This window comes from Leucoraja erinacea, chromosome 12 (genome assembly GCF_028641065.1).
Source record: "Leucoraja erinacea ecotype New England chromosome 12, Leri_hhj_1, whole genome shotgun sequence".
NCBI lineage: Eukaryota > Metazoa > Chordata > Chondrichthyes > Rajiformes > Rajidae > Leucoraja > Leucoraja erinaceus.
This window is the reverse complement of record NC_073388.1, coordinates 26593854-26620747: the sequence shown is the minus strand read 5'-3', so window position 1 is coordinate 26620747 and position 26894 is coordinate 26593854. Positions and strand designations below refer to the sequence as shown.

Below are 26894 nucleotides of genomic sequence, written 5' to 3'. Positions count from 1 at the left end.
ACGGTGTCATAGTGATAGAGCTGTTGTCTTAAAGTGCCAGAGACACAGGTTCGATCCTGACTACGGGTGCTGTCTGTATGGTGTTTGTACGGAGTTTGTACCCTGTGACCTGCGTGGGTTTTCTCTGGGATCTTTGGTTTCCTCCCACACTCCAAAGACATACAGGTTTGTAGGTTAATTGGCTTCAGTAAAATTGTAAATTGTTCCTAGTGTGTGTAGCATAGCGTTACTGTGTGGTGATCGCTGGTTGGTGCAGACTCGGTGGGCTGAAGCGCCTGGTACCACGCTGTATCTCTAAACTAAAAAAAAATGAAAGGTGACAAAAGGCGAGGAGGGGGTGACAAGCTCATTATGTTCACCTACATATGCAGTTATCAATATCCTGTGAGACATTAATTGTAATCTTGTTGGTCTTTGTTCTTCTCATCTGCCTAACAATGCATCCACACTTCATGTGAGAATAGCTACTTTTAGTTTTGTCTCGATGTTGTACTTCAATTTCAGAATAATAATTTAAGCTTACTCCTGGGTGTGTGCAGTGTGCATAACCATTAACATATTACATATTTCACGTAAGCATCTAAGGATTTCAGACCAGCTGAATAACTATTATTTACAGTGTCAAATTTTAAATGATAGATTTTCTGGATAGTGTGAGTGTTTTTGTAAAAGCCAATACAAAGCTATTGAACTATATTACTCATGTTCTTTACTAGATTTTTTTTCTTTCTAAATTCTTGGTTTAGACCAATGATTATCAAACTGGGATCTTCACACATATAGCAGTTTCTAAAAGGTTTTTAGTATCTGCAAGAAATATGTTAGGGTCAGCTTCAGTGCAAAGAAATGATCAAAATATTATTGGCCCAAAGGATATTTAAAGCAATGCTTGAATGGCTGACACCCAGAAGCATGGTTGGGACAACACTGAAAGATGACAGCATATTGCCCATGACATTTAGAAAGTAGCAGCACACATGTGGTTTTCTACTGGGGAGACAGGCACAAGGAACTCCATAATTAATGCAAGGCAACATTGAAGTCTTATTGTCTTGGAGGCTTAGGCAGGACACCTAACACTAGAAAAGGCTGGCAAATGGCTGTCAGAGGTTATGGGGAGAAGGCAGGAGAATGGGGTTAGGAGGGAAAGATAGATCAGCCATGGTTGAATGGGCAGTGTAGACGATAGGCCGAATGGCCTAATTCTACTCACTTGATCTTATGATCAAAGACGTTGGGATGGTGATGACCAATATTGAGAATCCCTGAGGTATGGGGTAATGCCAAAAGACTTTTGAAGACCTAATAAGATGTGTTGAGGTGATCTTCAGACCTCCTGCAGCATTAGTATTCCATCCCACTGTTCACATTCTATCCCGTACACCCCTTAGGGGGATCAAAACATCTGGGGAATGGTAATAAAAATTCCATTCATTGTGCGGCATCATTGAGACAAATAGGGTGAGGAACAGGGTCAAGGTCACGTACATGAAAAGTGCTTTTGTGAGTGCCATCAATAAAAGCGCCCCATCCCGAAACTAAATCATCTCATAAACAAATGTAATCCAAAATCTGTCAGTGATCTCACTGATAATGTTTCATGTGATCACTATATGTCTGTTGATTTGATCAAGTTAATGAGAATGTGAGATTAATACAGGATTAGTGTACAAGGGTGGATGATGGTCAGTTGGGTCTCAGTGGGCCACAGGGACTGTTTCAGTGTTGTATCTCTCTACGACACTAACATTTTTTAAGATGATGGGTCCAGAAGGAAAATGTTTGAAAATAACAATGCAGAGCTAAAAAAAATATGTAAGTCCTCTGCCACAGACTTCAATAGTATATTTTTCACCTCCTTACATTTTTGCAACATTTCTGAGCTATTTGTATTACCTGTTTATCAAGGAAACCTCTTATTGGTGTGCGATTATTACTTGTTCTGCCTCTGTTACTCATGGAATGTCATACTTTGATGTCACTGGTTTAATTGCCACATTAAAAAAATTGTGAGCAATGTCATCCGAGATATACAATAGCTCTGCCAATTTTTCCCTCCAGATGCCTTACAGATCTGCTGAACATAAACCTACATAGAAAAGCAACATTCATATTTACATAGACATTAGTGTCCTGAAGCCAATTTCAAATATTTTCAATGCAAAAATGTTCATAAAAATCTCCTCTAATCTCAATAAAGACAGAACTTCTACCACAAAGAAAGGCATTGATAAATTCAATCAGTGATTTTGTGTATTCACTGAGAACTTCCTGATAGTCTGTCTCGGCCCTCAGAGGAGATGATGCTCCACAGATGTTGGTTGATGCATTGTTACTTATGTATTTTCTATATGTTTTACTTCAGATTTCCAGCATCTGCATCTCATAATCCCAGCATTTATCCTCTCTTGTATTTTTTTCATATAATTTGCATCTCCCCAGCCGAATCAACTACTATTATTGGGCCACTAAACACAATGGCAGGCTTATTGAACTAGCCACCATCAATTACAATTCTATTTTCCCTTTCTATAACTCATTGTTACCTAATCTTTATTTGCAGGATTAATGACTATGAAAACAAAATTATCTGGGTCTTATCAAACATAAGGTTTAGCTCAACACGCTACCAATCCCAGTTGAGGAGACATTGGTATAGTTGTCTCGTTGTAGGACACTGATCTTTCTTTTTATTCTGGATTTTAAACCATGTATTGTGTTTTTGTATATAATTTATGATGCTCATAAGTAATTTACTAAGCTTTTATATGTATTTTATGGTGTTTTTATATGGAATGTATTCTATGTAATGTTGTCTTTTATCTGGACCATGGGTCTGAAATAAAAAGTTTAATTTCCTTAGCTTAGTTCTGAAATCTATCCACTTTTGTTATAAGGGATCATAAGGTCATAAGTGAAAGGAGTAAGATTAGGGCATTCGGCTCATCAAGTCTAATCCACCATTCAATCATGGCTGATCTATCTCTCACTCCTAAACCCTTTCTCCTGCCTTCTCCCCATAACTTCTGACACCTATCTATCTCTGCCTTAAAAAATATCCACTGATTTGGCCTCTACAGCCTTCTGTGGCAAAGAATTCCATAACCTTCAGTATCCTTTCCTAAGAGTCTTAATATCACGATTCTCACCGCACTTGTCTGAATGGTGAATTGAGCCATGAAGACTGGCAGCAATTGGAAAACTCAGTGAGCACCATAGTTTTATTGCAGGCGTCATTAAATCTCATTAGTTGATCACTAGCATTATAACCCATTGCAGAAGCATGAGACAGTCTAACCACCCTAATGCGAAAGCAGCTTAATGCCATGCAGCAGTGTGAAATGTGGCTGTAATATCTACTGATTGCTTCCATTGATTATTCAAGCACCTTCTTGCCTGGTGTTAGAGTCATCAGCATTATATGCCTTTCATGCCCCATGAAACCTGATGTGTCAGCTTTGTCCACAGCTAATGTCATTACCTCCTCCCTAGCTATGGCAAATGGAAGAGCTGAGCAGCTGTGCTACCTGGTGTTGTGACCAACAAGAGAAGCACTGATCATTTAGCAATGCAGTGTAATAGCTAGAATAGCAATTTCTCTGCTCCTTTCCTACTGCAGATTTCTAATTCATTAAGGTTAGATACGGTGAATATTGACACATTTTAACATCTGTGCCCTGAACAGGAAGTTTTTCCAGTCTTTTTTTCATCCATCCAATAGACTCTGACATATAGAAGGAAAAGCAGACAACGCATCCATTAGATATTCTGTTCTCCTTAGTAAAAATACTTCCAGTTAGTTAATGTTTAAGAAGGAACTGCAGATGCTGGAAAATCGAAGTTAGACAAAAGTGCTGGAGAAACGCAGCGGGTGCGGCAGCATCTATGGAGCGAAGGAAATAGGCTTCTTCAGACCTCCAGTTAGTTAATACTGGATTTAAATAGTGGATAAAAAGAAGTCATGTAAAAATACTAAATGCTCCAATAATTTCAATGAAAATATTAATTTCTAGACTTTTGAGTTTCAAACCACTTCCCAGGTTTTTGATACAAGAAATGATCGGACCTGACAGTATGTCAGTGCCATTAAATATTACAGACGTGGAGTAAATGCTTCAGGGAAGGCATATAGCTGTTGAGTACTTGTAGTACCTTGGCCTGGAAATGCTTGGACAAATGAAGGGAAAAGCTTTGTTCATCTACCATTAAAATGCCTTGGGTTGAAGTTGGTCTTCAGCAAAACAGGAAATAACTAATTGATAGCCATTTTATGATGTACCTGGTTTATCAATAAATGAAAAATAGAAAGCAAAATTATCAAAAATGTTTAACAGGCTATGGATTCAGCATTTTCATTTTACATCACATCCATAAAAAAAAGTTAATTTTCCTCAATCCTAAACTTAGAGATATAATACTTTGAACACAAAAGAACATTCTAGAGTACAGACTAGCCGTCCTAACTGACCTTTGAATAAAATGCCTACAAATAATTACATTGAGGTTACTCAAGCACATTTATTGTGGTTTGGTGAGTCGAGTCGGTTGAGTTAAGTAAGATTCTTTATTTTAAACAATAACAAAGCGATTTACTCAACCGCGTTTTAGATCAGCCAAAAATACGAAGCTCCTTCTAACAGGGTGGAGCTTGAATGAAGACGATAGAAAAACCCGCAAAAACACCCCCACAATCATGTGACAGCGTCAGCCAATAGCAAGGGTTTGTGATGCTCCAAGCTACCACTAGGTGCCGCTACAAGACCCCCCGCAGAACCCGAGGTACAGAACCGAGCGGGAGGCCGGACAAGGCGACCGGACCGAGTGGAAACAAAGGACGGGATGGGCGATACAAGTGGGACTGGCAAAACAGAGCCATGAAACGGTAACGGTGCAGAGGAAACAGGCACAACAGGTGAAGGGGAGACAGGCACAACAGGTGCCACCGGACCGACCAGCGGACGGCCACTATGCCAGGGTTGAGCCACCACCACCGGGCTATTGACATCCAGGTGGGCGGGCTTGAGGCGAGCGACCGAGACGATCTCCTCCTTGCCCCCGAAATCCAACAGGAAAGTCATGACGCCGGGGCGCACCAGTGGGAAAGGACCCTCATAAATTCGCTGCAGTGGTGACCTGTGCGAGTCCCTGCGGAGGAATACAAACAGGCAGTTCTTAAGGTCCGGCGGCACATACACTGGGGCTGTCCCATGCCGCGAGGTGAGAACAAGAACCAGGCTGCTCACTTTCTCCCAAAGACTCGCCAGAACGGCCGAGGCAGCCTCCGGCTGCCCCCGAGCCACAGGAAGGAAATCCCCGGGTACCCGCAGCGGAAAGACGTACACCAGCACAGCGGACCACGTGCCCTGGTCTGCTTTTGGGGTGTACGGATGCCCATCAACACACAAGGCAACTGGTCAAATCAGACCTGTCCAGTGAGTCACGCCTTCAGCGACGATTTCAGATGCCGGTGGAAACGTTTCACTAACCCGTTGGCCTGAGGGTGATAGGCGATGGTGTGGTGCAACTCGGGGCTCGAAATTAACGGTTGCCCGGGTGCCATTGACCACTCAAAGTGCAGCCGGGCAACCTAAATGCCGACTCATTTTGCCCTGTTTGGCAATCAAACACTGGTTTATACCGGTAGTAACTCCGCGGGTCAGGCAGCATCTCTGGAGAATAGGAATGTGGCGTTTCGTGTTGGCGGCGGCGGCTGTGTTCGTCTAATATCTTTGATTGTGGGGCAAAGATACTAGGTGCGTGGTGGCGAAGCCCCAACAGAGGCTCCATCACCTCCTCCTCCCACACACTGCCCGGCGGAAGGAACCTCCCTCCCTCTCCCTCCCTCCTCCCGGCCGCGGCGTGCGACAAGGGTTGTGAAAGCTCCATTGGCGGATTTGCGGCCGCTATCGCCCTGATAACGGCAACTGCTTGCAAATCCACCAACGGCACTTTCACAACCCCTCCCGCACGCCGAGGCCGGGAGGAGGGAGAGAGGGAGGGGGAGGCGGAGGCCTCCTTCCGCCGTCTGAAGCAGCTGCACCAAAGATCCTATAGCTATAGGATATTTGAGCTGCACCGCTCGGCCTCGCACCTTCCGGTCAGCTGGCGGAGGAGGGGAGGCGGTGGCGTGGAGGCGGCGGCACTTTGGCGGTGGACAGGGATGGCCAAGGCAGCGGGGCGATGTTGTCCGAGGAGCGCTGACCTTCCTTCCTCCCCACCTCCTATGCACCTTCCACCCCGCCCTCTCCCTCTCTCTCTTGGATGGCCCCTCCACCCCTCTTATCATGGGACCCTTCCTCTCCACCCCACACTGATCTCCATTCCCTCCTCTATTCAGTCCTCACTGACATCCCATGTGCTCCACTCCCCATCTAGCCCCCTCCCCAATCTATTAATCACCCTACCTACCTCGCATTGATTCTCCTGCCACCCCCCCCCCCCCCCCCCCCCCCCCCCCCCCCCACCCCATCCATACACGGGTCCCCCAATTCATCCTGTACTAACCCCCCTTCCCATCCATCCTGTACTTCTCCCCCCCCATCCATACTGCACTGATCCTTCCATTCATCCCATACTGACCCACCCTCCATTTACCCTGCACCAATGCTCCCATCCATCCTGTAGTGATCTCCCCATTCATCTTTTATTGACCCCCATTCATCCTGTACTGATCCCCCATGCATCCTGTACTGATCCCCTCATTCATCCTGTACTGAGCTCCCCATTCATCCTGTACTGAACCACCCATTCATCCTGTACTGATCCCCTCATGCATCCTGTACTGATCCCCTCATTCAATTCATTCATCCTAGTACTCGTCCCATCATTCATCACAGTACCCTCGTCCACACTGTCCTGCACAGACCCCCCCGATCCACACTGTCCTGACACCCCCCCCAATTCAACCTGTGCTGACCACCCCCCCCCCCCCCAATCCATCCTGTACTGATCCCCCCCATTCAAGAAGAATGGGGGGAACAGTTTGAAGAAGGGTCTCGACCCGAAACGTTGCATATTTCCTTAGCTCCATAGATGCTGCCTCACCCGCTGAATTTCTCCAGCATTTTTGTCTACCCCCATTCATCCTGTACTGATCCGCCCCCCCCCCCCCCCCCCCATCCTTCCGTACTGGCCCCCCATTCAACACCACTGACATCTCCCCTCACAATTTTACAAACTCCAACCAACACATACTAATTCACCTGCCTCAATCCATCCATTACGCACCGATTGCCTTCTCAATCCCCCCACCGCCATCTATCCACCCCGCATTGATTCACACACCCCCTGACCCTATTGTGCTTCACGGTCTTCAGAGCGAACATTGACTATTTTTGATAACGGAATGCAATCAAATGTGTTTTAATTCCCAATGTTATTATTTGTTTTGACACCTTTAAACATATTACCAAATGGACATTTACTGCTGTTATGTTACTCTTGTCAGTTAGTGTAATGTTTAACCTGTCAGATGGGTATAGTCGGTTTTAACAGTTATTATCATAAAATGCCTTTAGAAATTTCCTTGCAACCTGTATATTTTGTTATGGATAAATTATGGGGGAAGCGAGAGTGTTTCTGTGCCAATAGCACTAACGACCCGTGCTATGGCCATGTCATGGTAATTTTCGGTTCTTCACAGAAACCATGCTTGCATCAATTCCAATATGTAAAAAGAGTTGAGATATTGTACTGTAATTTTGCTGCATGTCATTGCGGTATATATAATGTCTTGATTGGTGAATATGTTTAATTTGTGATTTTATTTGAAGCAGAAATAATATGTGAATGTAGACAAATGTGCTGGAGAAACTCAGCGGATGCGGCAGCATCTATGGAGCGAAGGAAATGGGCAACGTTTCGGGCCGAAACCCTTCTTCAGACTGATGGGATTCGGCCTGAAACGTTGCCTATTTCCTTCGCTCCATAAATGCTGCTGCACCCGCTGAGTTTCTCCAGCACTTTTGTCTACCTTCGATTTTCCAGCTTCTTGAACATAATATGTGAATACTTCATGGAGCATAATTCCAACTGGTAACTATGCACTTCGTCCAAGCACATTATCACATGCTTCATGCAAACCGTCTTAAATGACCACCTAAACTGACATTTGGCAACCTAAAAAGCTGTCAAGGTTGCCCGGCTGGCAACAGGGAAAAAAAGTTAAGCGAGAGCCCTGCAACTGTGCCCCGTATAGCTGCGTCAGAGCTGCCCACAGAGTGGAAGTGAACTGGGCCCCCCAGTCAAGTGGAAATATCCGCAGGCACTCCAAAACGAGCAATCCAATGGGCCACGAGAGCCCGAGAACAAGATGCGACGGAGGTGTCGGTCAACGGAATTGCCTCAGGTCACCTCGTAAAACAATCCACGGCCGATGGGGACTGCCGAATGACCTCCACCTTAGGCCGCGTCCTGCGAGGTGACATGATGCCCCAGGAAGGAAATGGAGCGCAGGCCGAACTGGCACTTGGCGAGGTTGATTACCAGCCAGTGGTCCTGGAGCCGGTGAAACAATGCCTGTAGGTGCGTGCAGTGTTCCTGTTGGGAGCGGCTGGTGACCAGAATGTTGTCCAGGTAGATGAAGATGAACTCTAACCCCCGGCCCACCATGTCCATGAGCCGTTGGAAAGCCTGCGCGGCATTCTTTAATCCAAACGGCATGCGCAGCCACTCGAAAAGGCCAAACGGGTGATGGTGGTGGTATTAGGCACGTCGTCAGCGTGAACGGGAATCTGGTGGTAGCCACTGACCAAGTCCACCTTGGGAAAAAAAGATAGCGCCCTCCAGATGGCATTTAAGCGCCGATAATCCCCGCACAATCCCCTTTTGGGACCATGTGCAATGGGGATGTCCACGGGCTATCAGAGCGCCACACTATACCCATGTCCTCCATCTGGCGGAAATCCTCTTTAACAATCTGCAGATTGTCAGGCGGGAACTTGCGCACCCGTGCATGCAGTGGGGGGCCCACGTTGGGAATATGGTGCACCACTCCGTGCATAAGGGCGGTCACATTAAAACGGGGGATCAAAAGCCCCGGGAACTCAGCGAGCAGGGAGGCATACGGGACATTTCCATCAACCACCGCGCTCAGCTGCGGGCTGGGAGGTTCCGCGGGCCACAGGGTTGCGGGCCTGGGGCACGCCTGTGGAACGAGGCGCCTGCCCCGCACGTCCACCAGTAGAGAAAAGACCCGGAGGAAATCAGCGCTTAGCAACGGTTGGGCCACGTTTGTGATGGTAAAAGTCCAGGGCGGAAGTCGCAGATGAGGGAAAGAGTCCACGTGCCGTATGTGCGGATGGCGCTACTGTTGACAGTGGTCAGGATGGGGCCTCGCTTGCCAGCACGGGTGTCCAGTCCAGTCAGGTGGAGGATGCTCATGACGGCCCCGGAATCCACGAGGAAACGAAGTCCGGAACGACGGTCCCGAACATAGAGGCGTTGATTCTGGCCGATCGCAATAGCCTCCACTGACGATCGGCTGAGGCATTTCCCGCAAACGAGCAGGGGGCACAGCATCAGCGGCCTCAGCACCCTAGCGTTGGTGGTAGTAGCACCACAGGCGCTTACCCCAGCTCCGGCGGGCGTCTGCGGCGTGGTGATGGCAGTGGAGGGTTGGACGTCCCTTGCCCGTGCTGGTGCACGGGCGCGGACAACTGATTGATGGACCAGCCATCCTGCTGCTTGGCGAGCCACAGTTCGTTGGCCTGTTCAGCGAGCTGCAGGGAGGTCAGTGAAGTCCGACCCGGCGAAGAGCAGGCAGATGTCCTCGGGCATCTGCTCCAGGAAGGCCTGCTCGAACAGCAGGCAGGGTTGGTGGCCGTCCATTAGAGCGAGCATCTTGCTCATGAGTGTGGACGGCTTCCGATCGCCGAGTCAGTCCATGTGGAGCTGGCGTGTGGCGCGATTGCGGTGGCTGAGCCCAAAAGTGCGGAACCGCTGTGCCTCGAGGCCCTCGTACGTGCTGATTGCTGGAGGATCCTGCAGGTAGGGCAGCAACTAGGTGACCGTCTCTTGGCTAAACTCCCTGACCATGTAGAAATATCGGGTGGCATCTGTGATGATATTTCTAATTTGAAAGTGGGCCTCAATGTGAACTACACTTGTTGATGCTCCACCCAGAAAATGGGCAGTTCCAGGCCCAAGGCATTATGGTGGGGAAGCTGGGCGTCGGGGTTAGTGGCGCTTGCTTGATTGAAGTCCGAATAAACGATCGGACTGACGGGGTCACCACTTTGGCGAGTCGGGTCGGTTGAATAAAGTAATGCCCCTGTCCCACTTAGGAAACCTGAACGGAAACCTCTGTAGACTTTGCGCCCCACTCAAAGTTTCCGTGCGGTTCCCGGAGGTTTTTGTCATTCTCCCTACCTGCTTCCACTACCTGCAACCTCCGGAAACCACCTGCAAACTCCGGGAACCGCATGGAAACCTTGGGTGGGGCGCATAACCTCTGCCTGGGAAAATCTGCTGCCACTCACTGCAAACAGCTCCCTGCTGAAGGAGAACAGGATGAATTCCTTTCCCCTTAAGTGCAAACCCTGAATCTCATCACAAATGTAGGCACATTCTCCAAATTGGACGATGTAGCAGATATCAGCCATTGCCTGATGGAATGAGCTGGAGGCCATTCCTTACATAATCACCGTGACTCACCATAGTTCAGATCTTAGCTATAAGATTCTTTGAAAAGCTTAGTTCCAGGTACATTGCTCTTTGAACGTGTGGTGGTAGAACTGGTGTTCCTGGTTCAATCAGATCCATTCTGTCTTCCTCCTATGGGCTCCCTGACAAGGCGAGTTTGGCTTTGAGCCCTCTTCTCTGCTTTTAATTCTATTGTAAGTCCAATAGCGTCACCAATAAAGCTACCATATTGTATGGGAGGCAAAGCACCTTCCAATGTTTACATCAAAATTCTCATTTCTGTTCACTTCGGACAACATGCGCATCTGATTCAGTTTTACATGTTGCAAGACGTGCACATTAATGCCACGATCTTGAATTGTAATCAAATTGAGCACAGCAGAGAGCCATTGGGTTTTAAAGCCTGCTCTGTATACCAACATAAAAAATAGGTGCAGAGTTAGTTATACAGCCCCTCGAACGTGACACCACCATTCAATAAGTATTTCTAGCTTCACTGCCCTACATGATTCACAAATAGCACTGCTTCTCCTGCCTAAAGATCTGCACAAATCAAATTTTACCCCATTGGGTTTTGAACTGGGAAAAAAATATTTAGTTTGTGTTCACTTAACAAAAATACTGTTATTCACTTAAATGGAATGAATTCTAATAGCTCAAGATAATAAATAGAAGACTAGCAGTGTTAGTTCGGGGTGAATTGTTTTCCATCAATAAGCCATTTACTTCAATGAAAGCTTTTTTTTTTTTGCAAAGGCAATTGGCTTAATGTCAATATGAGTTACTGAAAAATGATTATTCTGCAGTGTGTTCAGTAGTAACCTAGAGAGACAATTCAGTGCAAGACTTTGCTTCCTACCACATAACATTTCCCTGAACACTCACTGGTGGAAGTTAAAAAGAAGCTAAACAGAGCAAGTGCCAAGTAGTTCTGAAGAAGAATACCAATAGCACAATATATCATTTAGCTTGGTGAGCAGTGAAATGTTGTGGATAAATGCAGCTGAATCAATGCCCAATACATGGGCTAGAAATATGATATATGCAATATGTCAGAATGGGGGAATTTATATTCTGCTCTTTCTAAGAATTTAAAGTGTATATTTTGCAATTGATTACTATGTGAACAAAGTAGGTCATTTTCTTACCCATTTTATGCTAAAATTTCTCAGCGGCTTTATTTTTGCTTACCGCACAGAGGGAAGATACTTTAAATAATGAAAATCTTCCCCCCAGTTATTTTAATTGTTGATGTTGATGGTGATGTTTTGTTGATTTTGAGAAAGCATTTGACAGCATCCACCGAGGCAGCCTCTGGGGCAAACTGCGAATGTATGGAATACCACAGCATAGGGTCGAAGTCATTAAGAGCTTCTATGCCAACTCCTCTTGCAAAGTGGGGAACAGTAACCACACATTCCAGGTGAAGACAGGAGTCCATCAAGGGTGTGTGATGTCAGCGCTGCTCTTCAATATTGTTATTGACTGTTGATGCGTCAGACAACCGGAGACCAAGCAAGAGGCATACGATGGACCCTCTTCTCAGCATTGGAAGACCTTGATTTTGCTGATGACTTGGCTCTGGTCTCCCACACTCACAAGCACATGCAGGAAAAAACATCCCATGTCAGTGACTTTGCACAACAAATTGGCCTGAAGATAAACTAGAAAAAATCTGAAGCAATGACACAACATCCAAAACCCCTTGACAATCCAAGTGAATGGAAACGATCTTCCCATAACTGAGAAGTTTATCTATCTTGGTAGCAAAGTCAAAGTCCCTAACACGATGGCGGAGCACACAATGACATCAAGAACTGGCTATGCAAGGCTAGGAATGTTTTCAGAATGCTAAACAATGTATAGAGGTCCCAGCAATACAGCACCAAGACCAAGCTGAAGTTATACCAGAGCTGTGTCCTCTCAACCCTCCTATATGGCTTGGAATGCTGGAGAATGACAGCGAACATCAGCTATCAGTCTTCCATACTAAGAACCTGAAAATAATCCTTAGATTATTTTGGCCAAACACCATATCAAACCAAGATCTCCTTGCTCAATGCCAACAAGAGAGCATGGACACCATCATCATGAGAAGACGCTGGAACTGGATTGCCCATATACTGAGAAGAGAACTAGACAGCATCCCAAGAATAGCCCTGCATTGGACACTGGAAGGGAAAAGGAAAAGTGAGGGACCCAAAGCCACCTGGCGTCGAACTTTAGAGGAGGAAATGAAAACAATGGACCTGATCTGGGTTAGTGTCCAGAAGCTAGCCCAGAACAGACAGGAGTGGAGGACCATTGTTGCTGCCCTACATGCCAGGAGGCATAATAGGCAGTAAGTAAGTAAGTAAGTTACTATATTACCTTTTGTGCAGCTTACTAACATACATGGTTTCAGTTTAATGTAGGACAGAACTGAAAACATCACATTAACTCCCTTCACCTGGCTACATCAAGATACAAGAAGTTAAAATAAAATGGTGACAATTTTACCCTGATCCGGTTAACTCCAGTTTCAAACTGCACTGGATATTAATGCTCAACTGACAAGAGAACCCTTTCTGTAAGACGATAAATTGAACTTAAATAAAGGCATCCAGGGTCCAGATAAAGAAAGGAACAAAATATTTCCTCCCACCAGGCCGAAGCTGAATAAACAACAAAGCTCAGAAAAGTTATTATTTATTATTTTTGTAATTTCCTTTGATGTCAGCAAGGAGCAAGGATGATTCCCGCTGCCCACAACTTGGTCCACTGACTCGGGTTTACCCAGTTTCTCTTCAATGGGAATCCCTCTCCTGCCAACCTGGTTAATTCAGACAGGGTTTGGACAGGAGTCTGATCTTGCATTAATAAGCCAGAAACCTCTGCAGCCCTTTACATACTAACTTGTCCTTTGTCCTGACAACTCTCTTGCATTCTTCCACCCACACATCCAGTCTGTTAAAATCGAGGCTGAGCTAACTGAAAAAAATCCATCTGTGCATGACTCATTGTAAGAATTGGCTTTGTTTACGTCAAACTGAGAAAAAGATAGGAAAACATGAGTATATTCTAATTCTATTAAATGAAAACAAAATTGACATTTAATTAAAAACTTATAAATGCATTTATTTCTGTCACAGACTAGACAATAGACAATAGGTGCAGGAGTAGGCCATTCGGCACTTCAAGCCAACACCGCCATTCAATGTGATCATGGCTGATCATCCCCAATCAGTACCCCGTTCCTGCCTTCTCCCCATATCCCCTGACTCCGCTATTTTTAAGAGCCCTATCTAGCTCTCTCTTGAAAGCATCCAGAGAACCTGCCTCCACCGCCCTTTGAGGCAGAGAATTCCACAGACTCACCACTCTCTGTGAGAAAAAGTGTTTCCTCGTCTGCATTCTAAATGTCTTACTCCTTATTCTTAAACTGTGACCCCTGGTTCTGGACTCCCCCAACATCGGGAACATGTTTCCTGCCTCTAGCGTGTCCAATCTCTAAACAATTTTACATGTTTCAATGAAATCCCCTCTCATCCTAAACTCCAGAGTGTACAAGCACAGCTGCTCCATTCTCTCAGCATATGACAGTCCCGCCATCCCGGGAATTAACCTTGTAAACCTACGCTGCACTCCCTCAATAGCAAGAATGTCCTTCCTCAAATTAGGGGATCAAAACTGCACACAATACTCCAGGTGTGGTCTCACTAGGGCTCTGTACAACTGCAGAAGGACCTCTGTGCTCCTATATTCGATTCCTCTTGTTATAAAGGCCAACATGCCATTCGCTTTCTTCACTGCCTACTGTACCTGCATGCTTACTTTCATAGACTGATGTACAAGGAACCCCAGATCCCGTTGTACTTCCCCTTTTCCCAACTTGACGCCATTTAGATAGTAATCTGCCTTCCTGTTTTTGCTACCAAAGTGGATAACCTCACATTTATCCGCATTAAGCTTCATCTGCCATGCATCTGCCCACTCCCCCAACCTGTCCAAGTCACCCTGCATTCTCATAGCATCCTCCTCACAGTTCACACTGCCACCCAGTTTTGTATCATCTGCAAATTTGCTAATGTTACTTGGAATCCCTTCATCCAAACCATTGATGTATATTGTAAATAGCTGCGGTCCCAGCACCGAGCCTTGTGGTACCCCACTAGTCACTGCCTGCCATTCTGAAAGGGACCCGTTAATCCCTACTCTTTGTTTCCTGTCTGCCAACCACTTCTCTATCCATGTCAGCACTCTACCCCCAATACCATGTGCCCTAATTTTGCCCACTAATCTCCTATGTGGGACCTTATCAAATAGTGGGAAGGGTTGCACAGAAATTCACAGTCTACCAAACGCAATACACGTTAGATCCCGGTGCACTCATTGTGCTTTCTATAAGGGACACCATTCAGTCATGCTTATTTTTAAATTGGAAGTTCTTCCCCACATCCAGCATTGATGATTGCTGCACGTCCAGCAGGGTCTTAGGGCCAGATATTCAATCCTCAACTTGTACCACTGACCCTACAGTGCTTTACAAAGCATCATCCATGTGGGAGACAACATGGATTATGATGCAGCCAACACTCCACATATGTGAAAGCAAAAGGAAACAGTTCAGATGCTGTCTGATATTCGAGTCCAAGGTTTCCAGAGGTCAGATACCAGTGTATCTAATTGCCCATTCCATTGCTTGACTCATCATTAAACTCCAGCTGCATTACAATACACGCCTCACAGCCAGCCCTCAGCATCAAATCCATGGCTTTCTACATGGAACACCATTAATGAGGTCCTGGCATGTTTACTTTTATAGTGGAAGTCCTTCCCGACACCCACAACTGATCATTGCTGGAATAGAGTCACTGACCCTCTGATGTTAATAGTTTTTAGAAACATAGAAATATAGAAAAATAGGCACAGGAGTAGGCCATTCGGCCCTTCGAGCCAGCACCGCCATTCAATATGATCATGGCTGATCATCTAAAATCAGTACCCCGTTCCAGCTTTTTCCCCATATCCCTTAATTCCTTTAGCCTTAAGAGCTGAATCTAACTCTCTCTTGAAAACATCCAGTGAATTGGCCTCCACTGAGATGATTTTTTTCCTCATCTCAGTCCTAGAAACATAGAAACATAGAAAATAGGTTCAGGAGTAGGCCATTCGGCCCTTCGAGCCTGCACAGCCATTTGATATGATCATGGCTGATCATCCAACTCAGTATCCCATCCCTGCCTCTTCATATCCCCTGATCCCTTTAGCCACAAGGGCCACATCTAACTCCCTCTTAAATATAGCCAATGAACTGGTCTCAACTACCTTCTGTGGCAGAGAATTCCACAGATTCACCACTCTCCATGTAAAAAATGATTTCGTCATCTCGGTCCCAAAAGTCTTCCCTCTTATCCGTAAACTGTGACCCCTAGTTCTGGACTTCCCCAACATCGGGAATAATCTTCCTGCATCTAGCCTGTCCAACCCCTTAAGAATTTTGTAAGTTTCTATAAGATCCCCCCTCAGTCTTCTGAATTCCAACGTGTACAAGCCGAGTCTATCCAGTCTTTCCTCATATGAAAGTCCTGCCATCCCAGTCCTAAATGGCCTACCCCTTATTCTTAAACTGCGACCCCTGGATCTGGAGTCCCCCAACATTGGGAACATTTATCCTGCATCTAGCCTCTCCAATCCATTAAGAATTTTATATCTATATAACTAAAAGTCTCATCTTGACCACTTCCTGTCTGCGCTGTATATTGATTTTAGAAAAAACGCTACCATATATCGCTATGATTTTTGGCCATCTTACTCACAGCCCTCCTCCGCTGAGGCAACCTTGAGGATTTTTCCGATCGATGAAAAATAAAAAGGTTATGAATGTTTAAAAAATCTTGAGATCAGCTGATTGGGCCTCGCGCATGTGATGAAAGTAACGCTCCTTCCCAGGGGGCCAGGAGTATAAAGCCCAAATTGTATGAAATTGCATTTGAATTTGTGGACCTGCACTCTGCTTGAAATGGTATGAAATTGCATTTGAATTTAGTGGCCTGCACTCTGCTTGAATTTGTATGAAATTGCATTTGTATTTGGTGGCCTGCACTCTGTTTGAAATGGTATGAAATTGCATTTGAATTTGGTGACCTGCACTCTGCTTGAAATGGTATGAAATTGCATTTGAATCTGGTGGCCTGTACTCTGCTGAAATGGAATTTCAAGAAATAGCCGTGAGTGAACTGCCAGCCCACCAGCCCTGAGTTACTGAGTTGCCAGCCCACCCACCAGGCCTGAGTGACTGAGCTGCTAGCCCACCAGGCCTGAGTGACTGAGCCAGGCCTGAGTGACTGAGCTGCTAGCCCAAGAATCCATTTGGCCCATAATGTCCATACAAGCCCTCTGGAAACCAGTCCCTTTGGCCCACAACACCCATACTAGCACTCCAGGAAGCCCCCCACCACGGGCCACCAATATTGGAAATGGTGGAGAGGTGGAATATTTCATTGGGGGACCAGCCCGCCCATGGGAACATGGGACACAATGGGTCGCACTTAGTCTAGTGTTTCTATAAGATCCCCTCTAATCCTTCAAAATTTCAGCCCAGTCGACCCATTTTTTCATCATATGTCACTCCCGCCATCCCGGGAATTAACCTGGTGAACCTATGCTGCACTCCCTCAATAGCAATAATGTCCTTCCTCAAATTAGGAAACCAAAATTGCACACATTACTCCATGTGCGGTCTCACCAGGGCCCTGTACAACTGCAGTAGGACCTACTTGCTCTTAAACTCAAATTCTCTCACAATGAAGGCCAACATGCCATTATCTTTCTATACTGCCTGCTGTGCCTGTATACTTACATTCATTGACTAATGTGAAACCACACCCTGGTCTCGTTGCACTTCCCCTTTTCCTAATCTGACATCATTCAGATAATAATCTGCCTTCCTGTTCTTGCCACCAAAGTGCATAACCTCAAATTTATCCTCATTATACAGCATCTGCCATGCATCTGCCCACTCACCAAACCTATCCAAGTCATCCTGCAGCCTCATAGCAACCTCCTCGTAGCTCACACTGCCACCCAGCTCTGTGTCATCTGCAAACTTGGGGATGTCACACTTAATACCCTAGTCTAAATTGTTAATATATATTCTAAATAACTGGGGTCCCAGTACCGAGCCTTGGGACACCCCACTAGTCATGTCCTGTCATTCCAAAAAGGACCTGTTAATTCCTACTTTTTGCTTCCTATCTGCCAACCAGTTCTTATCCATGTCAATACCCTACTCCCAATATCATGTGCTCTTATTTTGCACACTAATCTCTTGTGTGGGACCTTGTCAAATGCTTTTTGAGAGTCCAGATACACCACATTCACTGGCTCTCCCTTATTCATTGTACTTGTTACATCCTCAAAAAATTCCAGAAGATTAGTTAAGCATGATTTCCCCTTCATAAATCCACGCTGACTTTGACTGATCCTGTCCCTGCTTTCCAAATGCGCAGCTATAACATATTTAACAATCAACTCAAGCATCTTCCCCACTAGCGATGTAAGGCTAACTGGTCTATAATTCCCCGTTTTCTCTCTCCCTCCCGTCTTAAAAAGTGGGGTTATATTGGCTACCCTCCAGTCCACAGGAACTAATCCAGTCGAGAAAACATTGGAAAATGATCACAATGCATCCACGATTTCTACGGCCACCTCCTTTACTCTGGGATGCAGACCATCAGGCCCTGGGGATTTGGTTTACCTAACTGGTTTACCTAACACCATTTCTCGACTAATGTGGATTCCCTTCAGTTCCTCCCTCCCACTAGATCCTCACCCCCCTAGTATTTCTGGGAGATTGTTTATGTCTTCCTTAGTGATCACAAATTGAGGTGTTTCAAAGATAAATGCTTATCTTTGTGATTCCTTTCCAGCCTCCCTTGGCCTGTAGTCTGCTCCTTCCTTCTTTCCTCCCCTAACTTCACAAAACCTTTTGCTCAGTGGCATGACTTTCACACTCTAATGCTACTCTCCAAAATGTTTGATTCAGTTTCCAATTTAGTTCAGCAAAAATGAAGCACATCAGGTCCCAAAATCGTACAGGTCCTGTCTCCAGACCAATGACACTATCAATGCTCTGCTCCTCCCATTACTCTGGTATTACTCTGATTTTCTCTCCACAAATGCTGGCTGATTTCCTGAGCATTTACAGCTCTTTTCTCTGGTTTTAGCCCAGTTTCCTTTGTAGCCTTTATGAAACATCTTTCTATCTGTTTTTTCCCCTTCATAATACTAGCATCATACAAATGCTTAGAATTGTTACCCTGTTAACACCTTCCATTACACATGACCAGTAAGCAAGCCCACAAGATGGAAGGAGAAAATGAGACCTGTGTCAATAAATAGGTTGAGGGCAAAATCCAATCTAACGTGTGAATCCAAGTATCTAATAAAAAAGCTAGCAAGAAGGCATTGAAAATATGCTTAAAGTGGAATAATATTCTAACAATATTGCATATTATGTAACTAATAAATAATGGGTGGCTGCCAAAACATGATTTAGTTCAAGGCTTTGGAAAATGTGTGACGTTAGAAATCACAGAGTGAAGATTAAGCGATGTGTGTTCATTATTTCTGAACTTTGAAAATCATCTTATGTTATATTTAATGTCTGAAAGTATTTGATAACTCAATTGTCTGTTGTTAGTTGTAGTCTGTGTTAGTTGTAGTCTGTGAAGTTAAATATCATGAGTATCATTATCCAAGTGCTGCCAGATGTTGAAGCTGAGGGTTACCTGTAGATTTATCTCTACACTTACCGAGTTAAGAATAGTGATAGCACTTTAAATGCAGCTAATTGGGTGTACTGGGATCAGAGATGCTCCTAGATGTTGTGAGGTGCTGTACTTGGGAATATTCCTCTTAGCAGAATTTATGTTATTCTGTATATTTTGATCAACAGAGAATGCTGCTGATGTTCTTCAGGCCACAACTGGCCCAAGGATACAATTAAATGGTCCATATCAATAGCAAACTTTTGTGTTTTATTCTTTGGTTGGGAAATCACTGACAAGGCCAACACATACTGCCCATTTCCAGTTCCAATGCGAGTTGTGAGTGATAACATCCTCGGAAATTTCTGGGAATTATTGCACAATCCATGAAATTATGTGGCACATAAATCATTCCCTACTCATAAGTGTTATTCCTGTGAACACGTAAAAATGTATATAATGGCATTAGTGCTTTGTACTCTGACTTCATTTAATTACAGTTGTTAATCCAGGTCATCCTGGCTCTGACCTACTGCCCAAGTTCACAGCCTGCAGTCCCTATACAGACATATGTTTTTCTTATATGAAGGTCTGAACAAGCTCACCCTTCATAGACTATAAGTGTCTGGCAAAGTATAATAGTCTCCAAGCAGCCTAAGGGAATCAAGAACCAAATTGGCTCACTCGCTACAAAAAGCTTTATACTTTTCAAATATCTGTGCAATTCAAAAGCATTTAAAAACAAAAAGATTTAAATAATTTTGAAAAATAAAATATTTTAAAATGTAATATATTTAATTGCAAATATTAAACAAAAAACATTTTCTATTATTACCTTAAATTGGTTCAAGTCATCAATTATTTTACGCTATATTACGCCCTCAGTAACAGGTACTTTTTTAGATCTCTCTAGTTCAGAGATTGATAATGTGTGTTTGAGCAAATTAATGCAACAATTGCTCCAGTCCAGCTGTAAGCAGCTGTGATTTAATGTCACTATTGTATTATGTTCCAGCCCCTCTACTGGTATAATGATCTCAAAGTAAAGGAAGATAATTTATTTTCCTTGCTTCAGAAAAACAATGAAATTAAAAAATGCTAGAAATCTTTGCGCGTCAACGGCTTGTCGCATAACTGACGGCCAAACTGGGACAGGCCCAAGACCCTGGCATGATGCAACGTCTCACCTCCAACAGCAGCAGAAGCAGGCAAACAATCGGCGAGCTCAGCCTGGGGCTCACGGCCGTTGCGGTCCGGATCCGCCCCCACTTCTACTCCCAGAGCGGGGCCAAGAAAATTGTAGATAGACACAAAATGCTGGAGTAACTCAGCGGGACCGGCAGCATCTCTGGAGAGAAGCAATGGGCGACGCTTCGGGTCAAGACCCTTCTTTCAGACTGAAGAAGAGTCTCGACACGAAACATCACCCATTGCTTCTCTCCGGAGATGCTGCCGGTCACGCTGAGTTATTCCAGCATTTTATGTCCATCTTCAAATGACGTCATGCGCTCCAGACGGCTGTGCGAACGCATAAAATCACGAGCGACCTTCATGGGACCATCGCGCCTCAACGCGACCACGAGGTCCCTAAATTTGCGTGCCAAGGACACGTAAGTGGGACAGGGGCATAAGGCTACATGTGTCACCTCACACAAATCATCCTTCATTTTCAAGGTGATCTTCCCAAAAGATCTGTAACTGTAAATGGTTCTTTTCTCTATTCATTGATCCCGTCATGTGAGATGGTGGTCAATTATCCACTGCAGTACTCTTTAAAAAAAAAACTATTGATTGGCAAGAACTCAGCAGTTCCAAAAGAACTGTGCCCAGTAATTAATTTTAATTACACTCTTTTGATGTTCCTTAGAATGTATCAGTGTGTGCACCCACACATCTTTCAATCAGCCAGATAATCATCCTAGTTGTGAGATATTTCCAGACTTTATCTTAAAATAACCATTTCACACTGAACATAATTTTTCAAGAGCTTTACTATCCAAACAGTATTTTATTAACCAATGTACTAAAGAATGAATAGAAAGACGGTTTTCTCAGCCTCTACAAATTGTTTACTGTATTTTATATTCCCAAACCCTGCTGATATATCTTGGTCAAGATTTACACGCACACTTACTTAGTCAATTACTGTTCTTTCTCTGCTTAAATGTCAGGAAGTATACAGGCCTCTACTATCTCAAAGACAGCCCAGCTTTCGGATGTGAAATCTCAGGCAATGAATACAGGCAATCCCTCAACACTTTTTCTAAATTAAATGCTACGGAATATTCACAAGGTATCGGAGTGGCCATTCATTTGTGATGGAATGATATCTGAAAAATGTTTTAATCATTCATCTATCACGTAGTGCAAAGTTTAGCTTTAGCACAAAAGAGTGAAGTTCAAATATTCTCAGCAATACATCACAGGAATCGAATATACCACCAAACCTACATGGCTAAAGCATTTATTCTAAAGAAGGTTGTCATTCTGAAGTGTAGAATCTGCTTCTCACTCTGAATATGTTGCCTGGGTAACTGAATATTTCCAACATGTTCTACATTGTCTAGGGCCACGATAGCGTTGCTGCCTTACAGTGCCTTACAGGTTCGATCCCGACTACTGGTGCTGTCTGTATGGAGTTTGTACTTTCTCCCTGTTGCCCGCGTGGAGTTTTTCTCTGGGAGCTCCGGTTTCCCCTCACACTACAAAAATGTGTGGGTTTGTAGGTTAATTGGTTCAGTAAAATTGTAAATTGTCTCTAGTGGGTGCAGGATAGTGTTAATGTGTGGGAATTGATGGTCAGCGTAGACTCAGTGGGCCCAAGGGTCTGCTTCCACTCTGTATCTCTAAACTAAACTAAGCACAAATGAGTGAATGGGGAGAAGACAGGAACGGGGTACTGATTGGGGAGGATCAGCCATGATCACATTGAATGGCGCTGCTGGCTTGAAGGGCCGAATGGCCTACTCCTGCACCTATTGTCTATTGTCTATTGAGTGAAGTTCAAAAATTCTTGGCAATACATCACTGGAATGTAATGCACTGCAAAACCTACATAACTAAAACATTTAACCTGAAGGTGGTCATTATTCTGAAGTGTACCTTCTGCTTCTCACTCTAGATATGTTGCCTGGTCTGCTAAATATTTCCAACCTTATCAACAACATTTAATGCTAGCATTTATATAAACAGGACTGAAATACAAAAACAGAGCTGTATTGCTGCAGCTCTATAAGGCACTGGTTAGGCCACATTTGGAGTATTGTGAGCAAATTTGGGCCCCATATCAGAGGAAGGATGTACTGGCTCTGGAGGGTCCAGAGGAGCTTTACGAGAATGATTCCAGGAGGTGAGGAGGAACTTCTTTAGTCAGAGGAAAGGGAAAGTGAAACTCATTGCCACAGAGGGCTGTGGAGGCCGTCAGTGGATATTTTTAAGGCAGAGATAGACAAATTCTTGATTAGAATGGGTGTCAAGGGTTATGGGGAGAAGGCAAGAAAATGGGATTAGGAGGCAGAGGTCAGCCATGATTGAATGGCGGAATAGACTTGATAGGCTGAACAGCCTAATTCTACTATAATTTATGAACAACATCTAGAATAAACATCTAGAATTTGTGAACTGATTAACAACATTTGGAAAAACAATAATATGAATCAATTAACATATATGCGGTCCGATGGTTTATTGATCATGGAGACGTTTATTGATCATGGAGACGAGCACTATGGAATGCATTTCCTAACTTGACCAAGTTTACTGATCACCCTGATTGAGTTGATCCATGGCGAGTACAGATTAACTAATACCTAGATTTTAAAATTTCTCATCTTTGTTTTCAAATCCCTCCAATCCACCCAGTTTCTGTAATCTTTTCTCTCTGAGGTCATCGAGACATATATTCATATAGCACAGGGACAGGCCCTTTGGCCCACTATATCCAGGCCAACCATTGTGTAACAATATATACTAATCCCATTTACCAGCACTGTATCAGCCATGGACGTCTACATCCCTGAATTTAACCATTCCATCACTTTGACCATCCCTTCAGATGCTAAGAACCAAATTTTCATAATACTCTCTTAGCAACACTCTCCACTCCTCAACCTTTCTTTTCTTCTTTCATAAACTACTTGAAATCTGTCTCTGTCTTTAAACTTTAGATCATCGAACCTAATTTCTGCTGATGCGGCTCGGCAATATTTATCTTCTTCTTTTAACGTTCCTGTGTAGCACCTTGACAACTTTTTTTTCCTACCAGATTAAAGGTGCTACATATTAATAATTATCATGATATTTTTAATGTGGAACTGACCTCACTATTTAGACTGAAGGTGCAATACTTAGAAGAGCTACTGATTCAAAAGTACTATCTTTTGCATTGTGTTGAACAAATACCCAGTCTGAATACTCAAATGAAATTAAACAGCATTGACCTCTTGGTGAACACATTTCCCATTTGTAGTACATTTAGAAAACAGGTTAACTGGGTGTTTATTCCATTTGGTGTTTGAGAGGCCTTGTTGAGTACAGATTAGAATCCCCCCCCCCCCCCCCCCCCCCCCAATTTTTCCAGTCTAATGTGCATCTGTTGCATACACTAACTTGTGATTTGGCTTCAAACATTGAAACCTCAGCAAGCCAAATTTAGATTCAACATTTATTTTTCACAAAATCTGACTACCCTAAACTTTCTGTTGAGTTGAGAGTATTCCTTATTTTTACAATGTTTATCTTTACAAACAATCACTAAAAGGTTCAGACTCTCTTTTTCTATTATGCAATGCCAATTGTTAGTTTACTTTTTAAGGACACTATAAATATATATTATTGAAGTTTCCTGTGACAATATGCTTAAAGAACTCTGACAAATGTATAATACATGCAAACACTGATTTCAGTATTGTGGTTATGGGAAGATTATTCATATGCATAATATCTGCTGTGCCCCACACACTATCTTTATTCCAATCCTAGCCAAATTGTTTTGAGATTGCAATTATATAACCATATAACCATATAACAATTACAGCACGGAAACAGACCATCTCAACACTTCTAGTCCGTGCCGAACACGTATTCTCCCCTAGTCCCATATACCTGCGCTCAGACCATAACCCTCCATTCCTTTCCCGTCTATATAACTATCCAATTTATTTTTAAATGATAAAAACGAACCTGCCTCCACCACCTTCACTGGAAGCTCATTCCACACAGCCACCACTCTCTGAGTAAAGAAGTTCCCCCTCATGTTACCCCTAAACTTCTGTCCCTTAATTCTCAAGTCATGTCCCATTGTTTGAATCTTCCCTACTGTCAGTGGGAAAAGCTTATCCATGTCAACTCTGTCTATCCCTCTCATCATTTTAAAGACCTCTATCAAGTCCCACCTTAACCATCTGTGCTCCAAAGAATAAAGCCCTAACTTGTTCAACCTTTCTCTGTAACTTAGTTGCTGAAACCCAGGCAACATTTTAGTAAATCTCCTCTGTACTCTCTCTATTTTGTTGACATCCTTCCTATAATTAGGCGACCAAAATTGTACACCATACTCCAGAATTGGCCTCAGCAATGCCTTGTACAATTTTAACATTACATCCCAAGTTCTATACTCAATGCTCTGATTTATAAAGGCCAACACACCAAAAGCTTTCTTTACCACCCTATCTACATGAGATTCCACTTTCAGGGAACTGTGCACAGTTATTCCCAGATCCCTCTGTTCACCTGCATTCTTCAATTCCCTACCATTTACCATGTACTTCCTATTTTGATTTGTCCTGCCAAGATGTAGCACCTCACACTTATCAGCATTAAACTCCATCTGCCATCTTTCAGATCACTCTTCCAACTGGCATAAATCTCTCTGTAGACTTTGAAAATCTACTTCTTTATCCACAACACCACCTATCTTAGTATCATCTGCATACTTACTAATCCAATTTACCACACCATCATCCAGATCATTGATGTACATGACAAACAACAGTGGACCCAACACAGATCCCTGTGGCACCCCACTAGTCACTGGCCTCCAACCTGACAAACAACCATCCACCATGGCATCTCCCATTCAGCCACTGTTGAATCCATCTTGCTACTCCACCATTAATACCCAACAATTGAACCTTCTTAACCAACCTTCCATGAGGAACCTTGTCAAAGGCCTTACTGAAGTCCATATATACAACATCCACTGCTTTACCCTCATCAATTTCCCGAGTAACCTTAAAAAAATTCAAGAAGATTAGTCAAACATGACCTTCCAGGCACAGATCCATGTTGACTGTTCCTAATCAGACCCTGTTTATCCAGATGCTTATATATGTTGTTATATACCCTGTTTATCCAGATAAAGTATCCTTTCCATTAATTTACCCACCACTGACGTCACACCTAACAGGTCTATAATTGCTAGGTTTACTCTTAGACCCCTTTTTAAACAATGGAACAACATGCACAGTACGCCAATCTCAAGCACCTCATTTAGTCCATGCTGCCTATAATTATTGTAGATCTCTCTCTTTTTCCGAACCGTGTCCAATTTCCCTTGAAAAACATGGCTCTTTCCAATTTTTACTATTTCCTTTCAACCGAACGGTGACATAAAGATTCTGTACTCTTAAAATTTCACCTTTAAATGTCCTCCATTTCTCTTCCACATCTTTCCCATAAAACAAACTGTCCCAATTTACTCCTTATAAATCCTTTCGCATCTCCTCAAAGTTAGCCTTTATCCAATCAAAAATCTCAACCCTAGGTCCAGTTCTGACCCTCTCCAAAATGATATTGAAACTAATGGTATTGTGATCACTGGTCCCGAACTGTTCCCCATCGCATACCTCTGACACCTGGCCCGTCTCATTTCCTAACAGGAGGTCCAGCACCACCCCTTCTCTAGTAGGTACTTCTGTGTATTGCTGCAAAAAACTATCTTGCACACATTTTACAAACTCTAACCCATCCAGCCCATTTACAGAATGTGTTTCCCAGTCTATGTGTGGAAAATTGAAATCTCCCACAATCACTACCTTGTGCTTACTACTAATATCTGCAATCTCCTACATATTTGCTCTTCCAATTCTCGCTCCCCATTTGGCGGTCTATAATACACCCCTATAAGTGTTGCTACCCCTTTCCCATTTCTCAGTTCCACCCAAATAGCCTCCCTAGAAGAGCCCTCTAATCTATCCTGCCAAAGCACTGCTGTAATATCTTCCCTGATAAGCAATGCAACACCTCCACCTCTTACCCCTCCAATTCTATCACACCTGAAGCAACGAAATCCTGGAATATTTAGTTTCCAATCACAGCCCTCCTGCAACCATGTTTCACTGATCGCCACAACATCATACTTCCAGGTGTCAATCCAGGCTCTAAGTTCATCAACTTTTCTTACAATGCTCCTAGCATTAAAATATACACATTTAAGAAACCCACCCCCTCTTATTCTCTGTTTATTGTCTTTTTCATATAGTTGCATTTCTATTTTTATTTACA

The 26894-nt window shown here is 43.8% G+C and overlaps 2 protein-coding genes across 2 annotated transcripts in view; both read right to left on the bottom strand.

The window, feature by feature from the left end:
* LOC129702230 (kelch-like protein 4) overlaps positions 1–26894 on the bottom strand; it is a 331010-nt gene that overhangs the window by 233566 nt on the left and 70550 nt on the right. The window lies entirely within an intron of this gene.
* On the bottom strand, positions 4413–6050 carry LOC129702231 (uncharacterized). Its single transcript, XM_055643889.1, has 2 exons — positions 5639–6050; positions 4413–5145 (listed from the first exon to the last, which is right to left on the bottom strand). Exons 1-2 carry the CDS (start codon positions 5884–5886, stop codon positions 4692–4694), a joined length of 702 nt encoding a protein of 233 aa, XP_055499864.1. The 5' UTR covers positions 5887–6050; the 3' UTR covers positions 4413–4691.

What these genes read in the sequence shown, in the direction of transcription:
- LOC129702231 (XM_055643889.1), bottom strand. Translation starts at nt 5,886, where the DNA reads ATGGAGCTTTCACAACCCTTGTCGCACGCCGCGGCCGGGAGGAGGGAG. An exon ending in GACCCGCGGAGTTACTACCG is followed by an intron (nt 5,146 to 5,638) that starts GTATAAACCAGT and finishes ATTCCTCCGCAG; the next exon opens with GGACTCGCACAGGTCACCAC.